The following is a 26,976-nucleotide window of genomic DNA, read 5'->3' on the forward strand; positions in this document are numbered from 1 at the left end:
TATTTGTATTAATGATTGTGCAAAAAAGTATTAAATACCAGCCAAGATTTGTGATTAAACATTTATTTATTAAATTTATAACAAAGTATAATAGCAAAAAAAAAAAGTTTGTCATTTGTTGTAAAGTATAACATCTGGATGTACAGTGACAACAAAATGCCACTAAGAATATTAACTATACCAGTCATATATAAAAATAGCAGGAAAGCTGCAATCAGCAGTATACACATGCAGCTCAATATAATGTACTACATAAGCAAAATAGGCATGTAAAATATAAAGGTATCAGTTAAAAAACACATTATAACTAGCTATATGTAACTGCATGTACAAAACCAGGTATATAATGGTTAAAATATTTACTTGACTTGTTTACGAGCTGCCTAGCTGAACTTTTGATTGCTTCTTAGGATCATCGTGATTCTCTAAATGTTTTGTCAAAAATCTTTTCTCTACAAATGCTTTACTGCACAAATGACATGGATAAGGCTTCTCTCTGGTATGAGTTCTGACATGCTGACGTAAACCACTTCTAACAGCAAATTTTTTAATACAATATGGACATGAGAAAGGTTTTTCTCCAGTATGAATTCTTATATGTACTTTTAGAGAATTGGTTAGTGCGAAAGCTTTACCACAATATTGACATTGGTATGGTTTTTCTCCAGTATGAGTTCTCAAATGTGATTTTAAGCTAGTGGCACCTGCAAATCCTTTGCCACACACATGGCAGAAATAACGTTTTACACCACTATGAGTCTGTAAATGTGTTTGTAGATCACTTTTAGCTGCAAATGCACTTGTACAATATGGACATGGATAAGGCTTGTCTACATAATGGGTTCTTACATGTAGCCTAAACAAAACACTTCGAGTAAACGTCTTTTCACAATATTCACATTGATAATTCTTTTTGTTAATGTGAGAATCCAAATGAACTTGACGTGCACCGCTTAGTGTAAAAGCTTTACTACACAGGGGGCATTGATACGGCCTCTCTCCAGTGTGAGTCCTTAAATGGTTTGACAGATTTGAGTGTAATGAAAATGCCTTGCTGCAATATTGACATCTGTAAGGTTTTTCTCCGGTATGAGTTCTTAAATGAGACCGCAAACTACTACCTTGGGCAAATCCCTTTGAACAATACTTACACTTATAAGGCTTCTCTCCAGTATGAGTTCTTATATGTGACTTCAGATTACTTCTATTGGCAAATGCCCTGTCACAATGTGAACACTTATAGGGTCTTTCTCCGGTATGTAATAGCAGATGAGAGTGTAAGCTACTGTTTACTGCAAATGATTTATCACAATATGAACACTTGTATGGCTTTTCTCCAGTGTGAACCCTCACATGTTTTTGTAGGTAGTGTTGTCGCACAAACTCCTTACTACAGTATTGACAAATGTATTGCTTCACTCCAGAACCTGGGGATTTCTTTTGACATTTCTGCACACCTTTCCTAGCATTTGCTTTCGAATTAACTTTCGTTGACGCTCTCAAATTTGCTTTTGTTGAAGCTCTCAAATTAGCATTTGTTGATGCTTTCAGATTAGCTTTTGGTGACACTTTTGAAGTTGAAGAGTCTGTAACAACTTGTGTATCAGTAGAATGTAAGTAGTAATTTTCTTCATGTTTCCTGATGTGTTGTTGAAGGTTGATCAGTGTAGTGAATACTTCACTACATTTACCACATTTGAACACTGCTGGATTAGCTTTGCGACACACTTCACTGTACTTCAAGTGAAGGTCAAAGTTGCGTTTTTCAATAAACTGTCTTCGGCAGTAAGCACAAGTAAAGTTGGGAGCTATAGGAACAAAACAGTAGAATGCACACATACACTATATACTGAATGCATCTGCTTGTAGAAACTACAATATTACAAATATTTGCTGTGTGACTTGGTCTGTTAAAAAAAAGTGGGCACAAAATAGACCCAATCATATAACAGGTCAACCTCAGTGCTGGAATAGAATATTTTCCACTCCGTGACATGTATTACAAAGCCAATTAGTCAATCATACAGTACAGTAGTACTGTATATTAAGGATTATGAAGGTTTGCACTTTTCTGGCCAAAAATATCACCCTAAACCAGCCTCACAATACCTTCATGGCACCTTGGAAGACTTGGTTAGGTATAACCAAGCCCAATACAGCCTGGAATGCTTCCAAACAGTAGCTACAAGATTAAAATATATATTTAGTGGAATTTTCTACTGACTGACTTTCTAATGCCTTTAGACAGGCCTAACTTGATGATGGCTATGGGCTTGACTTTTTCACTGTTAATAATAATACTGCAAAAATAGTAAACAAACAATTAAAAGAAACACGTTGAATGGTGCTACTTCTAAAAACCAGGCTCCATGCAGCTAGCTAACTCATTTGGAATTAACCAATTGTGTAGCTATAATACATCAATTAATTTAATTAATGCAATTTCATAATTCATGAAATTTTTGTAATTCTTCAATTACGTTGCTATGCATTGCTAAGGAAGCGTTCCACTTTTAATGTTGTGCACAGAAGTATCTTCTATATAACTTAACTAACGTGTTTTTTTTTCTCACAAATTTTCTCGGCAAAGCCTCAAAGCTGCTCTTCATTTTTGTTCATGAATGTAGGAGACATGCCCACTTTCAACTTGAAGGGATAGGCTATTCCTAGTAATCTACGAGGCCTGTACAGTTGTTTTGCAGTTGTTAAACCTTGAAAAGAAGGTAATTCACAAAATCCAAGGGGAGTCGCCACACCTGTATTTCAGACCGCCGAAAAGAAACCACCTCAGAGCAAACTTTACTCATGCGGAAGTTTAATGCAGATAGAAATTTAATTCCTAATTCAATCATGGGAATTGACTGAATCAAGGATAAATGTATGTCCACTAGTATATCTGCAGGTATAGGTGACCTCCCTTGTTTCCAAACATTTTTTTAGGTGTGGCAGCACTCATATTTCATTTGTGACCAGATTTCATATAACCTGGCTTCCGCTTTTACCAGAAATGGATTGCTGGTCTCATATTCCACTCTGTACTTCCTTCAGGACTGGCAAGTCTGGTTTCTGCAGCAGCTTTTCTTCTGACACTGTCAAAGCCACTAGTGGAAGATTGGTGCCATTAAACAGCCATGGCTTTGTTGTAATGGTGTGTAGTGAGTTGGGACTTCACAAAGAGCTCACCAATAGTGCTCTCAATCAATTTGGAGTGATTTGAGGGCCATGGAGGGCCCAAGCTTGGCCTCTGGATTCTATTTGTCTTCTTACTCCATTTCATACTCCTATATTAAGCCTACCCACTGCCTCTATTACTCCACCAGACAACCCTCTATTACTACCACCTGTGATATTATTACCTGCTAAAAAAAAGCTGCCCAAAACAGGGCATATTTTGGGTATCAGAAACTTATATACCCATAGCTAGTAAATAGATGAATAATTGGTGCATATTTTGTTTGCACAGCTGTAGGCACTGGAAGTTACTAAACAATGATTACTTAAAATCTCTACATCTCCTAACAAAGTTTTGTGCGTTGAAACCGGGTTTTGTTAAATCCAGTCACATTTTATTTCAGAGGGATATATACTCTAATAGAGCAGTCATGTAGTACCAGGTGCAGCTGCAATGATAACTAGATGATGCTACACATTTTTATTAGTGGTGTGCGATATGTGAAAAATTTTTATATCGTGATATGATATAGAATCTTTATATCGTGATATAAGCCAAGGTAAAGATTTTAGCTATAATTAGAGAAAGATGTCATTGTACACTGTACTTTTTTTTGTTGTTGATAAAAGAGCTTGCAATGTTGTATGCTAGTCATGTACCATGTTGTATTGCGCTTCTAGTACATCACTGCTACAAGTGTCATCAGTATAAACACACTAGCTGAGTGATGAGTTGTATATCGTGATATATATGGTATTGTGATATGTAATTGTGATAGGAAAGTATCCTACGTATATCGCACACCACTAATGTGTACGCTGAAATCTTAACACATTGAGTATCCTTACCAAACATGTGGTCCACGGTCAATCCCTGTTGTTTCACATAATCCTCACCATACCATACTAATAGTTCTGTGCCTGGTGGGATACTCTTGATGGTGTAGCAGTAAATGCTTCCTTTATACTGAAACGATAGCAAGTTCTGCTCAGATTCATTTCTAGCACAATTGATAAATCTCAACCAACTAGCATGTTCCTCATTCTTGGCATCAATGTAGTATGACACATGACCATTCTTTGTAACCTGAGATAACAGTTATGTGTATATACAAATATTTTTATAATCTCAATAGGATCATTGCTAGGAAAATAGTATAGTGAAACTAGCAGGATGGGGTTGCAGACAACATCAATTTAACAGAAGGCCAAGTTTTGAGGAATCATATCTTTAGAACATACAGAATGCCTAAGGCAAGTGAAGGTGAACTGGTGTAGTGCATCATCTTTTTCAGCTACACGATGCACTAACATGTGTCCTATGTCTTCATTCAACACAACGGAGCTGTATAGTCACATACAGCCATTCCCAGGCTGACCAAACTCACCATAGCTCCATTGGAGCCCCAAACCACATGTGCAGATTGTCACTGTGCTTGGGAAAAGCAGCCAGCAAAAGCAGACCACTCAAATCTAGCTGATTTTAATAATGAAACTTGATAATTTATTAATGTAGCTTTGTGCTCTTGGTGAAAAATCAAATCTGCTGTCATGGGTGATAAGACCGGTTTTCCCAGATCCAATATAAATGAATACCAGTACCAGTTGGATATACTCTCTAGTAACAGTTACCCGAGTGTCCTATTAGAGTATGTGTCTGACTGTTCTATTAGAGTATATGACTGAAACAATGGCATAAATGTAAACACGTACATATATATTGTAACTCTAGGAGGCACTGCTCGAGGGGGGAGAAGTTTTAGGATAAAGTAGTGTTTGTTCCACTAAGAGGAGAAGAACGGAATTCTAGCACACAAGTTGTATTCATTTGTCATTTGGTTGGTATAGCAGGATGAATGAAGGACATAGACATTCTAAGACTCTACTTGGATATCTTCTGAGAAAATTTAAATTAGACCACCTGGGTTGGGAGCACTTTTGATAGTTATCAGATAGTTCATACAATAACAACGATAGCCAGCCACAGAAATAAAAAAAAACTGCTGCAAAAGGCTAATCTCACTTAGCAACTGTTGCTATGGTACCAAACCTTAGCCATAGTAGCCTTTGCTAAGTAACCACATTGTTGCTATGCAATAGGACATCTATCACTATGGAAACATCATTTGCTGTCCACATGCAATTAATCTCAAATCGCATGGTCTGTTCTTGTAATTGCACTGTCAATCTGACAGTGTGGAGTAATTCTATCGACAACCAATATTATAATAGTATTGTTTAACAGTTACTCATACAATTATTCCCTAATTGCACTCAAATGTGTGTGATTACCTATACTAATCACATGGTAATTTAGTTTGTCATACATTAGTTTTAATAGTAGGGAGTGCAATTAATCCCAAATCATGTGATTTGATTTTGTAATTATACTGTCAATCCGACAGTATGGAAATATTATCAACAAAATGGTGTTACCATAGTGATAGATGTCCTATTGCATAGCAACAATGTGGTTACTTAGCAAAGGCTACTATTGCTAAGGTAAAAGTCACTTTGGTACCATAGCAACACGGTTGCTAAGTGAGATTAGCCTTTTGCAGTGGTTGTTTTTTTGAATTTCTGTTGCTTGCTATCGTCGTCGGAATAATGATGGTCACTATGTGATTAGTAGACGATAACACACATTTCCGTGCAATTAGTGAGTAATCATGCTTGTAACAGCCAAAATTGCACTCAGCTTCGCCTCGTGTACTTTTGACTATTACTCATAACATTCAAATGTGTGTGATTACCCATACAAAGTGTATGCTTTGTAAAGCATGCAAAATTAGCCATTCGGAGATAAAACCTGTTTGATGGTAAAGTGTACTGGCTAAAATGTTATATAATTCATTATTTGATGACATAAGAATTGTGACAGTAGTGACTGCTCTATTAGAATATCTCTCTTCACACTATACAACAGTTATAGAGTATTATTTATAACTGTTGTCTGCTATTTGCCATTGGCTTTCTATAATTCAGTAAAGTGTGAATGATTCCCAGGTGTCACTATATTCCTGTAAGTCCAGGGGATCTACCTATGTTGAAACTCACCTCCCAGAAGTAACTTGTATCAGTTTCATCAGTGACATCTTCTTTCTGTACCACTTCTCCCTTGTAGGGACCAATCCTAGTCCTTCTGGGTATATACTCTTTGGAAAACACTCCTTTGCCAGCATTCATAATGGAGGACATCTTCACTGTAACTTGTAGTGGTACTGGTATATTGGTAAAGGATTTTGAGTCTTGGTCCCACCCCCGGGATTCATCCAATGGTGTTAGAGGACCATGTACTGGACAGTCACCATGATAAGGTGCCGTGCAATCCTCACAAACTACAAAACAACAGCAGTAAAACTATGTATCAAACTGCGAATGTGCGTTGGTGTGTGTGTGTGTGTGTGTGTGTGTGTGTGTGTGTGTGTGTGTGTGTGTGTGTGTGTGTGTGTGTGTGTGTGTGTGTGTTGTTGTGAGGCAGCATAGCCCTGATAATTGAAAGGTTCCTGGTTTGATGCTCAGTCATGCCAAATTAGTGTTTTTGTTGTTTTATTGAGCAAGAAACTTTACTCAAATTGCTCTAGTCTACCCAGCTGTGGGAACTGGTGGCCTGGTGTTAACTAAGGAAACAGCCCACCCAGCTGTAACATCGATGGGTACCTGGTATTAACTGGGGAAGCAAATACCAACTTTCCACCTACACGTCTCACACAGCAGGTGAAGGTACTGATGGGATTTCAGGTGCTCACACCTTCACCTGTGGGACATGGTACAGCCTCCTGAGGGTTACTATAGTCCTGAGATTGTCTGCGCTGACTTCTAGCATCTGAGTGTGGTTCATTGGGTATGCATGACCATGCTAGCATGGCAGCTGAGGGCTTTGCTTTGTGTGTGTTTGTACGTGCGTGTGTATGTTGCTGTGTGCATGCATGATCTTAAGTCATTTTGTATTAAAGGGGACTAGGTGTTATTTAAGAAAGCAAATACATAAACGGTGTATAGAAAGTTTTACAGGGGATATTCACGAAAGATATGTGTAGACAATAATAGACATTGTGAGAGAATTGAACACTATAAAATACTAATACCCACAATACACTAGAAAACTTGTCTCAAGCCTCAATGTTATGTTGATAGTTTCACCACAGGCCTCTTTTCACAACAGCAGTTAAACATATCTCTGCACAAAAGCTTCCTGCTTTTGTGGTTTTAGTAGTCACTGTAGAACCTTCACTCTTTATACACACATCACAATAAAATCCAAAGATAATCCATATTACATGTGATTCAGGAGCAAACCTCTGTAACATAATGGGTGATGTCCAGGTGGGACTTTGGGTGCCCACACCTTTGCATGTGAGATGCGGTAGTAATGGTACAGTCTAATGTGGGTTACTATTGTTCTGACTCAAGGGGATTTCCCCACACTGACTCACATCTGGGTGACATTGTTTCAATGGCATTTGTATTTCTTGTACTTGCACATTATACATGTGCAACTTGTATGTACACATGCTCATGTGCAACAATATCTCACGAACACAAAACTTTGTCCATTACACTTACAGATAATATCATCATGATCACCACCATTATGATGATCTTTATCACGGTCAATATCATCGTGATGTTCATCACCTTGACTATGATCAACATTACCATCATCATCACTAACAGTCTCAACATCATCATCATCATCACTGACACCTTCGACATCAACGACACCTTCAACATCAACATCATTGTCATGGTTACTGTCATGATACTCATCATCATCCTTGACAACCATATTATCAACACCATCAGTGACATCTTCATCATCAAATTCAATGTCATCATCCAATATCAACAGGTCACCGTAGTAGTTAGGAGTCATTTTAGTCAATCGTGTGGACTTTCTGCAGGGGCTAGAAGTGTACACATGTATTCGTAAGGATGAAAAAAAAATGGTGTGTGCTGAAACACTAGAGTACTGTATGGAGGGAAACTTTGGAGGATGAACAATTTGGTTAATCAAGCAAAATATCACTGTTGGCGAAATAAAATTTGGCGAATTGTTAGCAAAGCGCACGCCTATAGATTACTAATCGCTGAGCCTGAAGCAAGGATCTGGAGTGCCACGCTTCTTTGGCACCTGGAGTCAGTAATCAACTAAAAGGTAATACTATGTAGACAGATCTACACCATCTAGAATAGTGAATATCATACTTGATATGGTAGTACTTGCTCGCACTTGGTACTTGTCACTAGTGATGTGCGATGCTTATCGATATATCGGAATATCGCGATACTCCAGCTGTATTGCGATACCGATACACACGTATTGATATTTTGATTGCGCAATCACAGAAATATGAAGGTCTGGCTTTCTTCAATTTAAAAAGTGTAGCTGGTTTTTTACCTGTTTCCTAGACTCCTTAAGCTTGTTATATAATAGTGCAATGGTGTAATGGCTGGTACTAAACAATAAAAATTTATCAGCCACCCACACACTTAATTAAACTTGGCTTCTTTGTACAAAGGATACACTGTATCACATATCGATATCGTATTGTGACTACACAGCTGTTAGATACAGATACACCATTTCAGGCGTATCGCACATCACTACTTGTCACGCCTGTTTGGAGGTGAGGTCACAGATACAACTAGCTACCTAGTGAAGTAGTCGAGGTAGACTTGACTCTAGTTTGATGCCTGGCCCAGAAGCTTTTAGTTGAGTACAAAATTGTTTAGTTCGAGGCTTGGTTTGCTGTTTTCTTCACTAGCTAAATATTTGGATGGCAAAAATTTGGTGAATTCATTGTCATTAGCCAAATTTTAACGGCGCCAAAGTTTCCCTCCATAAGCTAAACTGTATCCGACTGCTCTATTAAAGTACAATATGTAAAGTTTGATGTAATTTACAATTACAAATATAGTACCACCATAACCTTTCTAAGTAAGAAAGCTCCCAACCTGCTACTACTAGGGATTTACAAAGTACACATTTAATGCTTGCAGCTAATGGTAACAGTGGTACAGCAGAACCTTGGTAACCACAAAATGAGCCTACTATAACTGGTGGTGAGTCAAAAGCTCTAGCATGGCTGGCAATATACCACTTGTTTTTTATTTTACTATAGAGAAATTCAGAATGCAATCAACCAATAAGAAATGATGCAAAAGTACTTGGGAATGATGTCGGTTCTAATAGATAAAATCATTATACATCAATTACAGTAGGAGTCCATTTTCTGAATAGCTGTATGTCAGTCCAATGTCAAACTGAAAGCCACTGTTCAGTTGCTCTAATAGAATTCATACTTGCATGTAAACTACTCTAATAGAACAGTCACTTTTACTGTTTGCATAATCAAGGACTCAGTTTATTGAGACTGGGACTATACTGTAGTACATATACACGAAACTATTGGTCTAGTGGAATAAACATTGTAGAATGGATGGTGATACCAACTCATACACTCAATGGATACAATACAATATATTTGTAACTCACTTAGTATCTACAGTTGATCCTTGTATTGGTGATGTCACTTCACTGACCTCGTCTTTCTGGCTGTCATTTGACAACGGTAGTTTAACACATTTCTTCTTGGGTGCTGTCCTCAATGGTGGCTTTCTCTTATCCTACACATGTTAAGTACGTACATTTGGCATACACCTGTTTTATAGGATAACACTGTAGCACTCTCACCTCGATGGTAATCTTTCCACAACACCTCCCCTTGATTGAGGCAACTGCAGCTAAAAATGCAGCACATAAAGTTTTCACTTTAGGTTATGATAACTCAGACAGGATAAAAAAGTTAACAAAGCACACAGTACTTGGACTACTCACATTTCTACAGGTATGCCCAACACTGCTGTTAGGAGTTAAATAAATATAACAATTGCTATACATGACTTTGGCACAAACACATAACTTTGTGGTTTACAGCTATAACGCTGCCCAGCCTCTCACCACAGTTATATAACTGCTAATATTTGAGAAAAATGCTATTACAGCATGTCAGTACACTAAACACTCTGAAAAACGAAACGTACACTCTCTACTCAGTGTCTTAGTGGTAAAATTATTATATATACTAGGGCTGAAACAAATACTAATACTCGGTGAGTACTTGTTAAGGGATTTTGGTACTCGGATAGTAAAATTGGTACTTGAGTACTCGTTAAGACCACATGACCCAGCTCACATGATGTATTTGTCATCAGGAGTGACACAAAGAAGGTTGTAGAGTTTGATCGGCATAATTTTTTTTTGTCAGCGACATGAACATCAGTACTTTAATACAGTGTGTGTATCATTGTTGTTACTTGAAAAGTTGTGAGGTTGATACAACATGTCAAATAGGTATGACTAAATGTAACTAGTATTCGTACTCGATCATCAACTCTAGAGAGTACTCGCATACTAAAAAACCATGATCGTTTCAGTCCTAATATATACATACGTGTATAGTGTGTAACCTCATTTAGCATCTGCCTCTTTACTAAGATCACCTTGTTATAGTAACCACCACTATTAGATCCCAAACGCAGCTAAACCATACTTTATGACCTCATTATTAAGGCCAAACCTTTCTATTCCTATGGATCAATGAGGTTTAACCATACAAACTCATATACTACTTACAATAAAAACATTATCAATGTAGCTGATCATGTGAGCTAGGGCTGTGCGATGGTGACATTTTGCTAGTTTCACAATTGTAGGATGCACCATATCACGATTATGATAAATATGACAACGTTAAAACTCAACATGAATTGTGACTGAATTTGACAAAACAAGGCTTCGACGCACAAAGCTTTGTTAGGAGATATGGCGATTTTAAGGAATCATTGTGTAATAACTTCCCAGTGCCTACAGCTGTGCAAACAAAATTTGCACCAATTGTTCATCTGTTCACTAGCTATCACTGAGTGGGTGTATACATTTCTGATACCCAAGATTTGCCCTGTTTTGAGCCGCTTTTTTCGAGCGGGTAATAATATCACAGATGGTAGTAATAGGGTGGGAGGGTGGGGGTGGACGGTGGTCTTAATATACGGGTATAAAATGGAGTAAGAAGACGATTGGAATCCAGAGGCCAAGTTTGGGCCCTCCATGGCCCTCAAATTACTCCAAATTGACTGAGAACACTATTGGCGAGCTCTCTGTGAAGTCCCAGCTCACCACACACCATTATCACAAAGCCATGGCCATTTAATGGTGCCAATCTCACACTCGTGGCTTTGACAGGGTCGGAAGAAAGCTGCTACAGAAACCAGACTTGTCAGTGCTGAAGGAAGTACAGTGTGAAATATGATAGTGTATTAGACCAGCAATCCATTTCTGGTAAAATCGTAAGTTTGATTTTGTGTGTGTGGAAGCCTTGTTATGTGAAATCCGGTCACAATTATCTATTTTACCAAAAACAAGGTCAAATTGTGCACAACTGTTTAACACAATTAAGGGCATACAATTTATTTAATATAAACCGCATAATAAATAATAGAATTCAACAATTTCTAATAAGGTAAGCTTTTAACTACGTAGTAAGATTTATTTACACAATGAACTGTAGGCTTGTTTTCCGGATTGTGCAACAGTATGTGTCACCATTTTGAAGTTACTAATACATTTGCACGTGATGTCACAACATCACAATTATTTATAATACATATCAACATCACGATGCACTTCTGATTAATTCCACAATTGTTATAATCTCCCAGCCCTAACATTAATTATCAACTAGATTGTTCACAAGTACACAATAAAATTTGGAATTTTCAACTAGAGTAGAGACCATAGCACAACGATAAAAAGTACTGAAACAAGCTGGAGTAGTGCACGATATTAAATCACAGTAAAACAATAAGAAGTGTTATATCCCTACTATGCATTTCCATTATGGTATCTTGAGCACAGTAGGGATATAACACTTCTTATTGTTTTACTATCGTGCACTACTCCAGCTTGTTTCAGTACTTTTTTTCAATGTGCTATGGTCTCTACTCTAGTTGAAAATTCCAAATTTTCTGTGTACTTGTTTGTTAACCTTTTTTTGTAAATAATTATTATGACTGCTGAACCCGCATCTGAAATGGTGCCGTGTGCCCCAGTTATCGTCTGAAAAGTGAATTATCCATTATATGCTTCGTTGTCAGTTATGTTCAATGCTTTACGCAGCATTTCGAATCAAGAACTGTCCGAAAATCACTTCTGCAATCCATGCATACCGAAGAAAGAAATGGTGCCACTCACCCCAGTTAGGCTATATCAATTGTCTGAAAAGTGAACTAGTGAAGTATCAATTACACCTTCTTTGTCGGCTATGTTCAACCTGTTACACAGCAGTACGAATCAAAAACTGTTTGAAAAGCACCTCTGCTATCAAAATAGCCACTATGTAAAATACAGACAATTTCCATTACGAAGGGAAGCCATCATGTGCTACCACCAAAATCGACACTTTTCGCTGTCAGCAAAGATGAATGGGACACAAAGGAGGACACTGGTAAGTCCATGAAGAATGCATTGTATATACTGTGGTATGCCAAAAGGCACCTGTTGGGACGAAACGACGTTGAACAGTGAAAAAAATCAAGCCCGTAGCCTTAGCCGTTATTGAGTTACGGTTGTCTGAAGGCATCAGTCAGTCAGTAGAAAGTTCCGTTAAATAATTTAAAAAAAATTCTGTAGCAACTTGTTGAAAGCGTTTGGGGTCGATTTGAAAACTTGTTTGGGCTTAGTTTTACCAAACCAATACTGCATCATCGTCGTCAGGGAAAACTGAAGCTGGTTTTTGGGTGATGTTATCCCATGGACCATGCCCACTCCTTTGTGGTCCCTACTATACAATATTATCGTACTGTATGATAGTGCAAGCTCACACACACTATATGCGTACGCGCACGCACGCACACTACATACACACACACACACACACACACACACTACATACACACACGCACACTACACACACACACACACACACACACACACACACACACACACACACACTACATACAAACACACACACAAACACTACATACAAACACACACACACACACACACTCTACATACGAATACACACACACACACTACATACAAACACACACACACACTACATACAAACACACACACACACTACATACAAACACACTACATACAAACACACACACACACACACACACACACACACACACACACACACACACACACTACATACAAACACACACACACACACACTCAGGTCTACAAAGTATTAAGTTAAGACTTTCACCTGGTAGTCTTCTGACAACTACAGAAGGTGACCAGTCCACGTCAACAACTGCTCCACATTTTGTCTCCTTGCACCTTCTAAACTTCTTTATTGCAGGAACAGTAACAGCATTGGTATCTGTGAAACCAAGACACATGGTATATAATACATACTACTGTGTGTGTGTGTGTGTGCCTCATTGCGCAGAACAGTCATACATTCCTTCATTTCCCTGCGGTGTCTGCAACGTTTGGCGATGCCATTAGCTACAGAAAATGTTATAGAGTACAGGCTAGGTGACACCATTTTCTGTCACACACTCAACGAACCACTTGCTTCTGTACTGCACAATTACATTTAACCGCTTGCATTAAAATTGGCCAAATTGAGTTAGTTACAACTGTACCACAAGCCAGATACTAATTTGACATCTAACCTCCGTGTTTCTCTGTAAATTAAGCGTAAACTATGGCTTGCGTGGGCGGAAATCAGAAATCTATACGCTCTTTTCTAAGTGTCGGACCCTTCGAGGGAGGCCTGGGAGGACACTGCACGAAACTCACTAGATATACTAACCGCTGGTATATCTATGGTCTCACAACTACACATAAATTGAAACACAAAACACGTGCGCAATACAGCACTAGGGTGGATTCCTTTGATGCAGAGTTTACTGTTCGAGGTATTGTTTGCGCGTCAGCATACATCAAAGCGAACATCAAACTCACCAGAGCGTTCACGCTTTCTCTTGCTCGTATTCTGTGCTCTGCCTGGCATGACGAGTTGATGTTGGTCTGATCGTTTAACGCAAGAAGGAGGCTCAGGTACGCGCCAAAACCGTGGTTAAGTTTTGCGTGAATTGTGGTTAGAGGATTTTGGGGCGTGCCATATCTAGTGCGCTTTAAATAAGACCAGGAAACAGCTGCAGCTGAGCCCTGCGCTCAGAGGCTGTCATTTGATTAGTCGGTGGTTATTTGCGTGACATGGAGTGTACCATAAGCCAGCAGTGTACAACGCTATCAGAGGGACAAGAAGGTAAGTTAACAAGTGTTTTTTGGTTGGAATTGGCGAGGGCTAACACGTTTTGTTAATTCCTGTGAGAAAGCTTTAAAAGCCTGTAAATACAGCTAGGGAGTCAGAAACATGTGCAGTTTGTTTTGTCAAGTTTTTGTCTGCTTTGCACTACTATAGAGTCTGAGGTGTTTGCTATGAGCCAAGGAGCCTAAAGATATCAGAAATTATAGTCCCCAGCTGCATGTAGAATTTAGAATTGTAGGTCAACCAATTTTACTAGAAAGCCCTTTCTTTAATTTCACTACCATTTGACGTGATCTTCTAGCTGTATAATTTCTCATGCCCAGAATGCCTTTGTCATTGGGTACTTAAATGTTGAATATTCCTGGGGGGAGCATGCCCCCAGAAACAATGCTGGCTGGCATGTTGTCACCTTCCCTGATGGTTGTAAACCTTGATTTGCTTCCTCTGGGTTTGATTTCTAGAAAAATTACTGTATGGTATTAGAAGATTCTCTTTTAGGGTATGATGTTGAGTGCTATACAGTAGAGAAGGAGCAGAAGAGACTTAACATGGACAAGTGGACTCCTCAGATTAAAGGTTTATAGTGCAAAATAGTTATGAAAACAATGTTAAAATAGTTCCTTCCAACATAAAGATCTCAATCCTTCGTGTGTGTAGTAGTGATTATTTGTTGAAACTCTTTATATACTGCTTTTTTTGCTTGCAAGCAGAGGCGTAGCCAGAATGTAGACAGGTGAAGCAGTTGCCTCACCAAATATTGGTGACTGAACTGAGAGCTACATTAGACATTGAAAGCTTAAAGTTTATATGCTATTTAGTTCAACTTATTGTACATACTGTAAGTAAGGGTCCATCCAGGGGCAGCTCCAGGGGGTTACGGAAGTTTCAGAAACTGGTCAAGCAAAATCGATATAGTCTAATAGAACAGTCACCCTAATAGAGCACTCACCCTGATCGAGCACTCACCCTAATACAGCAGTCAAGCAAATTTTTAATATAGTTTTGATATATAAACTACTTAAATTGCTCTCACAGTCAATCTTACTTCCCAGGAGAGCATACCTCAGACCCCCTGGATTACCATGTTTGCATACTGTATTATTTTATACTTCTCAAGTCAAGGTCTGAGCTACATACATAGAATACCATAATGTGCATTCTTTGCAATTACCATAATATTAGGACTAAAATTACTTGCAGATTCAATCTTGCAGCTCTTAATTTTCAAAAATTTCCTTGGGGGGGGGTATGGAATACCCTCAGACCCCCTAGCTGGAGCATGCACACATGCTGAGTGTACTGACACATTAGAGTGTATGCATCATTCATAAGTATTACAAGGTCTGCCTCACCTATTTAAAATTTCTAACTACGCTCCTGGCAAGTATTCATCCCGCTTCATTTGGGTTGAATAATCGTGAGCAAAATGGGGTGCCACACCCCTTAATTAGCAAAGTGTTTTAATCATTAGCACTCTAGTGAGACGACGTTGTGTTTGAGACGACGATGTGTTGTGTTTTGCCACATCCTTTACAGAATACAGTAGTCTTACTCTGTTTAATATCAAATAGTGTTGAAAACAAGAAAACACTTACTGTACAAGCGTCCAGATATGGAATTTTAAAAAAGTCATCAATAATGCTGGTCTACCTGCTTCACTGCCTGGTTGTAGTCATAAGGCTAGAGGCCAAACGAAGTGGCACACTGCCACCTTTTTACGTCACAACAACAAATTAACTGGTGGGATGTACCTTTTGTGGTTCCAACAAATGCGCTTTGTTTTATCTTCAATTAAATGTTCATCTTCTTCTTCATGCCAGAAAACCATATGAAGGTAACAAATTTCCATATCAACAGGAGCATATATTTTAGGTGCAACGACACTATTTCAGGCATTTGGTATCCTGGGTAGTAGCTAATGTGAAATGATTGCAATGGGCACCCATTAAAATGATCAAAACTACCCACTTAGTCTTGCGTGGCCAGACCGCTTTTTTCCATGCATTGGGTTGGGGAAAAGGGTCTGGTGCAACTCCAATAGCTGTTTACTTCTGAGCTGTCCCCAGACAAATTGAATAACATTGGCCGCAAAGGAGGCGCCGATGATGTCAGTTAACCAATGAAATATTTGTACAGGTTGTGAGTCTTGTTAAATGATGAGGATGAACTTTCCAGATACTATAAAACAGACATCAGAGCAAGTTAAGATTCATTTAAAGGATAAACAGATCAAATCCATCTTGAGTTTACTCACTGACATCATTGGCACCTCCTTTGTGGCAAATTAGTGTTCCCAGTGTCTAGGAACAGTTCAGAAGTAAACAGCTATTGGAGTTGCACCAGACCCTTTTTCCCCCACCGATACACAGAAAAAAGCTGTCTGGCCATGTGAGACTACAACGTGAGCACCTCTTGCTGAGGCCATGTCCCTAGCTCTGTAGAAAACATAGTATTAGACCACGGCCCCCAGCGTAATTTACTGAAGAGATATTCTAATACAGCTGTCACAGCAACAGTATATTTTATAACTATGCTCTTACAAAAAGTTAATAATATACTTAACTAATATTTAATTTTGGTTTGTTGCTACATACAAAATTGAATCATCACAGTAATTGAGTAATTTGTATTTCATAATTTGATAAAATGTTTCTTAATTCTGTAATTATGTTGCTAAGCACTGCTAAGGAGGCATACACCCACTAATAATGCACAGAAGTATCTTCTTAACTGTTTATAATTTGTCTATAGCATTTTCTTATGTAAATTCTCCAGGCAAAGCCACAAAACTGCTCTTCATTTCGTTTGCGTATGTACAGACACACCATACCCCCTTTTCAACTTGGAAGAAATTTATTATACTCAATAACCTAGGAGGCCAGCTGTGTTGTTTTCCAGCTGTTTGATGTCTGCAGAGCCCATTGAGAAAGACTTTCACCGTGTCCTTATAAACTTGCTTCACCGGTATTTCAAACTGGCACATATTAACCACCTTAAACCATAGCATACCCATCTGGAAGTTTAATACTATATGACTTTTATTTCTCGCATAAAGGTTGTTTTTAGTGAACAAAGTTTTGCTCATATGGGTATGGAAAGACAAACAAATATACAAATATACAAACATACATACATACAAACAGACACCCTTTTTGGAAAACAATTTCAGTAAACCAGGCACATGCCCATAGTCAGCTGAACCACTGGTTTAAAAACTAGGGCTCCAGTAATAAAAAAATAGTGGAACAAGATACGTATGATAGCAGCTATGAGGAAAAATCTCTTGTAGCAATGTGGGAAATCCATTAGATTCTTTTGTGGTTAAAAAAATCTAAATTAGGGATTTTTACACATTGCTACAATACCAAATAGGGATTATCCCTCATATCTACCATTACATCTTGTTTCACTGCTTTTATCGCTGGAACCCTACTTCATTAATGATTTTTATTGTACTAGTCCATTATGGTTTTATCTTGTTTCTAACATTGTGTGTAATCAGTAATGTATGTGTGCCATTACAGATTTCAGTATAGTGATCACTCCATTGAAGCAGAATATCAGGAGGGTAAAGACAAACTTTCTTCCTCCCAGGAGTGGAAATGGTATCAGTATTGATGATGTAATCTGTAAGTGAATTTAGTGAACATATCAGCCAAGCTGTAAAAAAAATGAGTATGACCCCCAAAGCGAAAAAAAAGTTGAAGTGGCAGCCAAGAAATGGCTGTGATCTAGGTTAATGGTAATAATGACAATTCAGATGAATTTGTGTTGCCTCCAAGGATTCGGCACCATAATCACCTGAATTGTTAGAATAACACCACCATTTCTTGGCCACCACCTCACCCTGGCTTTTTTTGGTGGTGGGGGAGGCACTCCTTTCACAGCTTGGTATAGACTGATTATTCAATATGTGAAAATGGGTACATGACTTGACTTTAGGGCATACCCAAGATTTTTCTTTTCCAAGATGGTTTACAGATTGGGTAGTGAGCTATAATTGCAGGGATCTGGGAAAGCAACCGCTGACAGATTTTGAACATTAAAGTGTTTCAAACTTAATTTGCTACACTTACAGATAGTAGATTTTCAATGTAATACTTGGTTCCCTTTAAGTTGTAAATGTCAACTATGTTTGTGGCTGGTCAGGTATTGTAGTGGTTCAACTCCTAATGAAATGGAAGTCTTAAGATATAGGACTTGTATCATTCCTTTAATTTCAAGGTAGTCGTTTATTTGTTGACTCTGTTATGAATACATCTGATTGCTCTATTAGAGTTTTGATCTTTTGTGAGAGCTTTGCAATACACAGCTACTCTCCCTTAATCCACTTTTAGGAATCATTTAAATCTCAAAGTTTTCTATTAGACTGTAGCATATACTGCTCTGCTTCCATTTATATTGGTATAAATTGTTTGTGCTGCTAAACTAAGATAGTCTGGTGTTCCTGCTGCCGCAAGCCTGCAGTTACTATTTCAGATAAATTCCAAAACTCCAAGAAACCCCCTAATATACCCGTGACTTAGTGTGGTAACTATAAAGAGGTACACTCATCAAGGTACGTATAGTGCTTTTCCTAAACCCACCTATGTGTGCAAACGAGAGGGCAATTTGAAAGATGAAACAAAAATGAGGACACGTGTAACAAACATATTTTTATCCTCATCAGCCGGTGATGATTACAATGGTATATTGAGTCTTATTACACTTTCAGTGGTACGTAGCAGTTGAAATGTACACAAATACTTAATGAGACGTGTGTTTACTGGAAATATTAGCATTTTCAAATATAGAGCAGCCAGCCTCTAATGACAAAATAAGAATATACAGGCCTAGCTGGAAAGGTCACGTACCATAGAGTCGGGTTGTTAAGTGCATGTATCTATTAAGCCCATATTATTTGTTAAGCGCATACACATTTCTTGTAATTAACCATGGATGATAAGTGCACATGGCAAAAATGCGATGATAGAGCTACACACAGCAAGAAACGGCAAAAAAGCTGAAATTACTGAAAAATAATATATCCTCAAGTGCTTACATTTCCCTTGAGGTCTCTCTTTGCTATGTATACAGCAAATCAGCCATCTGGATAGTGATAATCTCATTCATCATGAAAGATTTCACCCAGAAATGGAGTCAAATATCCTTACATACTGTCGTGGTGACCGGCACAAACTATTAACTACTCTCACAACGTAATGATTCCGTGTTACACTCACCATAATTATTTATTAGGAGTGTGCGCCTAACAGATAGTATGATTTTTACAAAAAGTTTTCTCTGAAAATTATAAGCGCATGTGCTTAACAACCCGACTTTACAGTATTTGTATGGATGTAACTGACATGATTAGTTAGTTACATATACTAACATCCCAATCAGAAATACAAATTTATATAATACATGAAGTTTTAACTCAACACTCTAACAATTATGGTGTTAGCTTGGTTTGGAAACAGATAACAATATTGTTATCACAATGTACACAGAAAATGTTGTTTCTTTGTTTCCAGTTTGTGATGATTGTGATAAATCATACCATGGTGACTGTCCAGTACATGGTCCTCTAATACCATTGGATGAATCCCAGGGGTGGGACCAAGACTCAAAATCCTTTACCAGTGTACCAGTACCACTACAAGTTACAGTGAAGATGTCCTCCATTATGAATGCTGGCAAGGGGGTGTTTGCCAAAGAGTTTATACCCAGAAGGACTAGGATTGGTCCCTACAAGGGAGAAGTAGTACAGAAAGAAGATGTAACTGATGAAACTGATACAAGTTACTTCTGGGAGGTACATACTATTATAGTTTTAGTGTCAGTAGAACATATTACTCTTTTTGTTTAGGTTAAGAAAGGTAGAGAATTGTACTACATTGATGCCAAGAATGTGGAACATGCTAGTTGGTTGAGATTTATCAATTGTGCTAGAAATGAAGAAGAACAGAATTTATTATCATTCCAATATCAGGGTAATATTTACTGCTACACCATTAAGGATATTTTACCAGGCACAGAACTATTAGTATGGTATGGTGAGCAGTATGTCAAACTATTGGGACTACCAGTGGACCATGTTATTGGTAAGGACGCAATACTACAAGTAATAAAGTATACCCTTTTGTAGTAGGTTGTTGTGTATATTCTAACTAATATTTAAAGAATTCATTACTTTAATAACTAAATCTTTATCCCAGCTACTAAACACTATGTGAGACTGGCATTTATATTATATGTGACTGAATTTTGGAAAACCGTCGATATACGCACAATAGTACTATTGTAATAAAATGCATTTAAAAACTATGGGTAAAAAATGCAAGCTCCTGAAAAAAATTTATGCAAGTTTTTATCGACTCACTGGTAAGCGAATTAAGCTTCCAATGGATGAATCCATATCACTGTGTTCGCCTGTTCATAGGGAGTACAAAAATCTTTGTTTCATCTCCATACACTAAAAGATTTCAAAGTTACAGACATTTGTTTACATCGCGGTAACGAAAGAATTTACCGATGATCGTTTTTCAGTGAATTTTCCTTCCTTCTCGAACACAGAAGCATGCCTGGGGCAAAAACTATACCTTGGTGGATGCACAAACTCATGGCGAACACAATGAGCGAAGATCCAATTCCATACTCCATTGTATCAGTAAGTTATGATGGTTTATGTAAGCGCCTGTAAATTCTTTTCTCAATAGCTTCTGTACATATCCATTTATTTGCTCGTCCGGCTGTCTAGTGCTGTATTTCCAATGCTGCTTAACTTCTGAAGCTAAAACTTAGCTAGTCCATTCCTCTGTCCCTGTAGAAAACAAAGAACAAATAAAATGCATTTTGAAAATTGTGCGGATATCGACGGTTTTCCAAAATTAGGTCACATATTCTATCCCACTGAAGCCATACATCAAGTAAACAACAGGGAGTTAAACCCCAGTACATACCGTATGGAGGGAAACTTTGGCGCCGTTAAAATTTGGCGAATTTGGCGACTGACCATGAATTCGCCAAATTTTTCCCATCCAAATATTTTGGTGGAGAAGAAAATAGCAAAGCGAGCCTCGAACTAATCAATTTTCTACTCAACCAAGGGATAGTGGGCCAGACATTACACTAGAGCCAAACCCGCCTCGACTACCTCACTAGGTAGCTATAGTTACTGTACACGTGCATGTGGTATCATCAGACTTCAACTCGAAACGGGCATGACAAGTATAGCGAGTCCTACCATGTTAAGTACGATATTCACTATTCCAGAGGGTGTAGATCTACTGTTTATATAGTATTACCTTTTATTTGGTAGCTGACTCCAGGCGCCGAATCGCTGAGAGGCGTGGCACTCCAGTTCTCACTTCAGTGATCTAATTAATTCAATACGGCGTGCGCTTTGCTAACAATTCGCCAAATTTTATTTCGCCAACAGTGATATTTTGCTTGATTCGCCAAATTTTCCCCCCTCCAAAGTTTCCCTCCGTACGGTATATTGAAATTACACATTAAGTTTATTAACACATTGTTTATGGACTTGACTACTTCAAAGTGTGGGATAGAAGCTAGTTAAGCCCCACCTGTACTTGTAGGATATCTAGTTATCAACACCTCGGCTTTGCCTCAGGTTGATAACAAGGATATCCTACTCGTGGTGGGGTTTAACTATAACTTATATTATTTCTGTTAAGTTGAAATTGGGTTCACGTAAAACATGATACAAATTTTTCTTTTTGTTTCCGAGTAGGCAAATAATAATTATTTCAAAAATTAAGATGATAATTATGACGTTTTGCTGATATTCATATTTTCAAGCTGATAAACACAGCAAATCTATAGTATTGCTTTTTGATAAAGTTTACTTACCAAGGACCAATTTAGCTTCTTTATAGTGCCAGTAGTGTTACAGTAAAAGCAAACGGGCAATTGGAAACAGTGGAAATGGAAACCGGAAATGGAAAGTGGAAATAGAAAACAATCACGTAAATGTACCCTAGAGTAAAATCCTTGTTTAGCTGTAAAAAGACCACCTTCTTACAAAGACCACACCGTATTTGGATCTCAAAGATGGCTAAGGCATACTGACCTTATAAGACCACTTCATGGTCATCTTTTGTAAAGACCACCTTTTTACAAAGACTGCCTTGTCACATAATAGCTAAGTTCCAAACATCAGTTTCATGACTTTATCAAAACAGACAGGCCACCTAAAATACTTCTAAAGGATACCATCTCCTAATGAGATTACTTTTTTCACTGATCAGTAGGTTGTAGTGACTAGCTACATTTCTGAACCACTTGCATCAGTGGACTATTTTTGTTATGGTACAAACTAAGTGATGACTTGAGTGAAGTGTGGATCAAAATATGGGTGACTCCTTTCTGTGAGTCACAAAATACACTTTTGAAATATTACCATGTAAAGAGGTGGTCTTATAAAAAGTGACTATGAAGTAGTAATCATCAAGTATGCCTTAACTATCTTTTAGAACCGAATTACAATGTGGTCTTTGCACAGAGGTGATCTTTGCAAAAAGGTTGTCTTTTAAGAGGTGACCACTAAATGAGGTTTTTACTAAAGGATATGCATATATAACAATTTGACAATTTCTGTTTTCCACTTTCCGTTTCCGGTTTCCATTTCCACTGTTTCCAATTGCCCAAAGCAAACAGTACATTTAAGCAGTAGTAGCAACATAGCAATGATTTATGTGAATTTTTGATACTGCTCTATTTTGATCTTATGTAAAACTTTTCGTGTAAGAAATTTCGTACAAGTTTTTGCATACAGGAGTTATTTTACAATGGAAAAAAAAAGAAGCAAATTATAATAAACTGATAATCTGCGTGTAGCAGCTAATCAAACCTGGACAAGGGAGCATGTATTAAACTATTTGTAGTGCCTAATTTCTGGGATGTGTAATACAGGCCACACCACCATAGGTAACCTGGTATTGTAGTGCTTTACACAGCAAAAGTTACATCACTTCTGTTTTCTCAAGCTAAATACCCTTAGAATATACATCATGCAGTACATGTAGGATATCGGTAAAACTGAAAAATCCTTATCAGTACAGCTCTAGTTGGCTACCAACATTCATGACAGATCCTGAGCTCTTTAACATGCCATATTGTAAGTGCTGACAGGGGCATATGGGTCATTCCATACCAAATCAACAAAAAAAAATCCGGACCCCTTTTGATTTTCGTGAAATTTGGCACAAACATGGACCTTTTCAAGAAACTTTCTCACACCAAAATCTGGCTCATTCCATAGGTCTCCCTTTAAGTTATGACCACTTAAAGTTTATGCTGAAAATTTTGTATTGCTTACATGTCTTCAATAAAATGGCCATAACTTTGTTTGTGATTGACGTAGAAACATCTGGTTTAGAGTTTTGAAATGCTTATTAAATTCTCTTTCAGTTGATGTATAATGTTTTATAATTGCTCAAAGGAAAAGGTCAAACCACAAAAATGTAGCCTTTTCCTTTGATCTTAATTTTCTAAAATATATATTCTTTAATTAAATTTATTTTTGGTTTACATGTTGCTCTAATACTTACCATTCATCACGGTGAGTTTAAAGTTGGGACCAATAGTAGATCATGAGTTATAAGTGTTAATGTGTAGCCTTGTAATCACTGCTGTTTGTATGGTTCAAATACGCTAAGATGCAATACCAATTGCAAGTAACTTTATATAATAGTACGTCACAATTATTTTATACATTGTTGGTTTGTAAGTAAAGTTAATTTGTTTATGTTTTGTAAGAAAACCCATTAAAAGCTTGTAATTAAATACATATACTCAAGTAATTTACCCCTTATCAAGCTTGTATATATTGTTTCTGATTATGACACCAAGTCTATTGTATAGTAGTGAAATATTGAACTTGATGACATTTTCACTAGCTACAGTAACTGCTACTGCTACTGTTAGCATTTAATGCTGATTGTTGATATGCAAGTATGCATTTTGATACACAAATGTAGCTATAGTGGAAACTGTCTAAGCCAGTAAGGCCAATTTTTTTTGGCCTTAATAATGTAGGTGGCTATTTATATAGTTTGATGTGAACAAATCTCTTACTTGAACAATTTAAAGTTGGCCCTTAATAGAAAGGTGGCCTTTCATTACAGGTGGCTGCTAAGACAAGTTCCACTGTAATTTGAAACACTTACAAATAAAACAATGTTATGTAGCTGCGTTCACACAGGCATGAATGTTTCAATATTGTAATCTACTAGAGCTTTTCTAACAAGTAGTAATGAACGACTGATGTAGTATTAACAGTCTTTTCAACTTATACCTTCAAAAATTCAATTGTGTACTGATATCAATGTATCAAGTTTCCGTGTGAATGATTGTAGAGACTGTCATGCAATATGCACCAGTTTCAGTCTCAACTTTTACTATAACACTTTGATTTAACTTTGAAGTTAGTTGCCTTGACCCTTTCTTTAATCGATTGTTGGTATATTTCACTTAAAGCTATAGATATGCATCAGTGTGCAATTGCTGTAGTGAACCTTTGTACAATGTAATTTCTATGGAACATTTCTATGATTCTATGATTCTCAATTATAGAATCAAATTATGAGCTACATTGCTATTTTTATCATGATACAGTTGATGTATGGAGTTTAAGCCAGTTACCTTAGGGCCAAAATTTATGGGCCTTAATGTGCAGGTAGCTGCTTAATACATTTGCATAAGTGTACAGTAACAATTTAAAATTGGCCTTATTGGAGTGGTGGCCTTTCTATACAGGTGGCCACTTTCCACTCTATTCCATCAAATTTTTAATTTGACGAATAAGACAATGCATAGTGGTTTTAGAAGTGTACATTTTTCCAGCAAAGGCATTATTTATAGGTTCAAACATATAAAGGTGGCCTTTAAGTGGCCATGCAGTAGTAGGCATTCACTTTCAGAGTATGATTAAGAGTGATATACAGTGTAACATATCTTAGCAGCTACCTTAAAGGCCACCATTTTATAAAGGCCAACTTAAAATAGAATATTTCTACTCTAATGCAACTATACGAAGCAGCTATCTAGGTATTAAGACCAAGAAGCTTTGGATATCACTAAGACATGGCATTTCAATTCCACTTTACATGTACATATGTATGAATAACTGTGTCGTTTGCATCCATTATACACGCATATAAGATTGGAAACTATCATCCTAATCTGTGGCCGAATATTATTGTACAGTAAGTAAAATTGAAAGAATACATTGGAATATCATTAGTTATACAGTAAATCCTTTATAAATATAGCTACCTCTATAATAAGACCACCTCTATTTTATAGGAGGACACTGAACTTACAGCAAAAACATAATCAGTGATTCTTTTATTAGGCAGCCTTATTATTGCTCCAACTTTCTTAGCTTTAAAAGTGGCTCTGTTAGTATGGTTTCAGTGTAGTGAGCCCTTGTCAATACAAACCCTAACTATTTTAATGCATAAAATGATTTTTGACATACTAATATAAGGTAACTTGCAATTGGTATTGGAAATTACACTGAAAAATACCATACAAACAGCAGTGATTACAAGGCTACACATTAACACTTATAACTCATGATCTACTATTGGTCCCAACTTTAAACTCACAGTGGTGAATGATGGGTATTAGAGCAACATGTAAACCAAAAATAAATTTAATCAAAGAATATATATTTTTGAAAATTAAGATCAAAGGAAAAAGCTACATTTTTGTGGTTTGACCTTTTCCTTTGAGCAATTATAAAACATCATATATCACCTGAAAGTGAATTTAATAAGGATTTCAAAAATCTAAACCAGATGTTTCTACATCAATCACAAACAAAGTTATGGTCATTTTATTGAAAATGTGTAAGCAAAATAAAATTTTCAGCAGAAACTTTAAGTGGTCATAACTTAAAGGGAGACCTATGAAATGAGCCAGATTTTGGTGTGAGAAAGTTTCTTGAAAGGGGCCACGTTTGTGCCAAATTTCATGAAAATTGAAAGGGGTCCGGATTTTTTTTTGTTGATTTGGTATGGAATGACCCATATCCAAGGTGGTTTCCATATTTGGTAGTGTAATTTTTGATGCAGGGGTCTGAGGGCACAGCCTCCTGTCACTGACAAATTTGAACATTAAAATGCTTCAAAATTTGGTAGTTTATGATCTATGCAGCTATTTTCAATATATACTTAGTTCCCTTTAAGTCCTATCAGTCATGTGACTGTATGGTCAGGAGCACTGTAGAGTGATTCAAATATATCCCAATTCTCAGTTGAAAACTCAAAACTTCTTAAATGTGACTAAGTTTGGATTTCCATTATGGATGTTCTATTCAAGTACTATATTGACCACTCTAGAATATATCTGACTGCTCTATTAGAGTATCTTGATCTTCGCTCTACTCCCATTTTTCCGTATGTTTGTACAGCCAAATGGTTTGGTGTTCCAACTGCAAAGCCTGACAAGTTCAAATTTCAAAGAGGGTTTCCAGAACCCCACCTAAATATGCCCCTAGCTG

At 37.3% G+C, this 26,976-nt stretch overlaps 2 protein-coding genes across 4 annotated transcripts in view; one reads left to right on the forward strand and one right to left on the reverse strand.

Annotated features, from left to right (window-relative positions):
• On the reverse strand, positions 1-14,286 carry LOC136255132 (zinc finger protein 699-like). The gene is made up of 8 exons (XM_066047855.1): positions 14,156-14,286; positions 13,449-13,565; positions 9,869-9,918; positions 9,671-9,801; positions 7,738-8,078; positions 6,229-6,509; positions 4,021-4,258; positions 1-1,808 (listed from the first exon to the last, which is right to left on the reverse strand). Exons 1-8 carry the CDS (start codon positions 14,202-14,204, stop codon positions 373-375), a joined length of 2,643 nt encoding a protein of 880 aa, XP_065903927.1. The 5' UTR covers positions 14,205-14,286; the 3' UTR covers positions 1-372.
• The window catches only part of LOC136255167 (zinc finger protein 271-like), a 20,386-nt gene continuing 7,504 nt past the window's right edge, over positions 14,095-26,976 (forward strand). Inside the window, exons 1-5 of one of the 3 annotated variants that reach the window (XM_066047890.1) lie at positions 14,095-14,462; positions 14,964-15,041; positions 17,990-18,094; positions 19,982-20,262; positions 20,317-20,551. In XM_066047890.1, the coding sequence (XP_065903962.1) occupies positions 14,411-14,462; positions 14,964-15,041; positions 17,990-18,094; positions 19,982-20,262; positions 20,317-20,551 (751 nt within the window). In that variant the 5' untranslated portion in view covers positions 14,095-14,410. The remainder of the gene's footprint in view (positions 14,463-14,963; positions 15,042-17,989; positions 18,095-19,981; positions 20,263-20,316; positions 20,552-26,976) is intronic. The other 2 variants (XM_066047903.1, XM_066047897.1) reach the window with 2 other exon arrangements.

Source organism: Dysidea avara, chromosome 1 (assembly GCF_963678975.1).
Source record: "Dysidea avara chromosome 1, odDysAvar1.4, whole genome shotgun sequence".
NCBI classification, from domain to species: Eukaryota; Metazoa; Porifera; class Demospongiae; order Dictyoceratida; family Dysideidae; genus Dysidea; species Dysidea avara.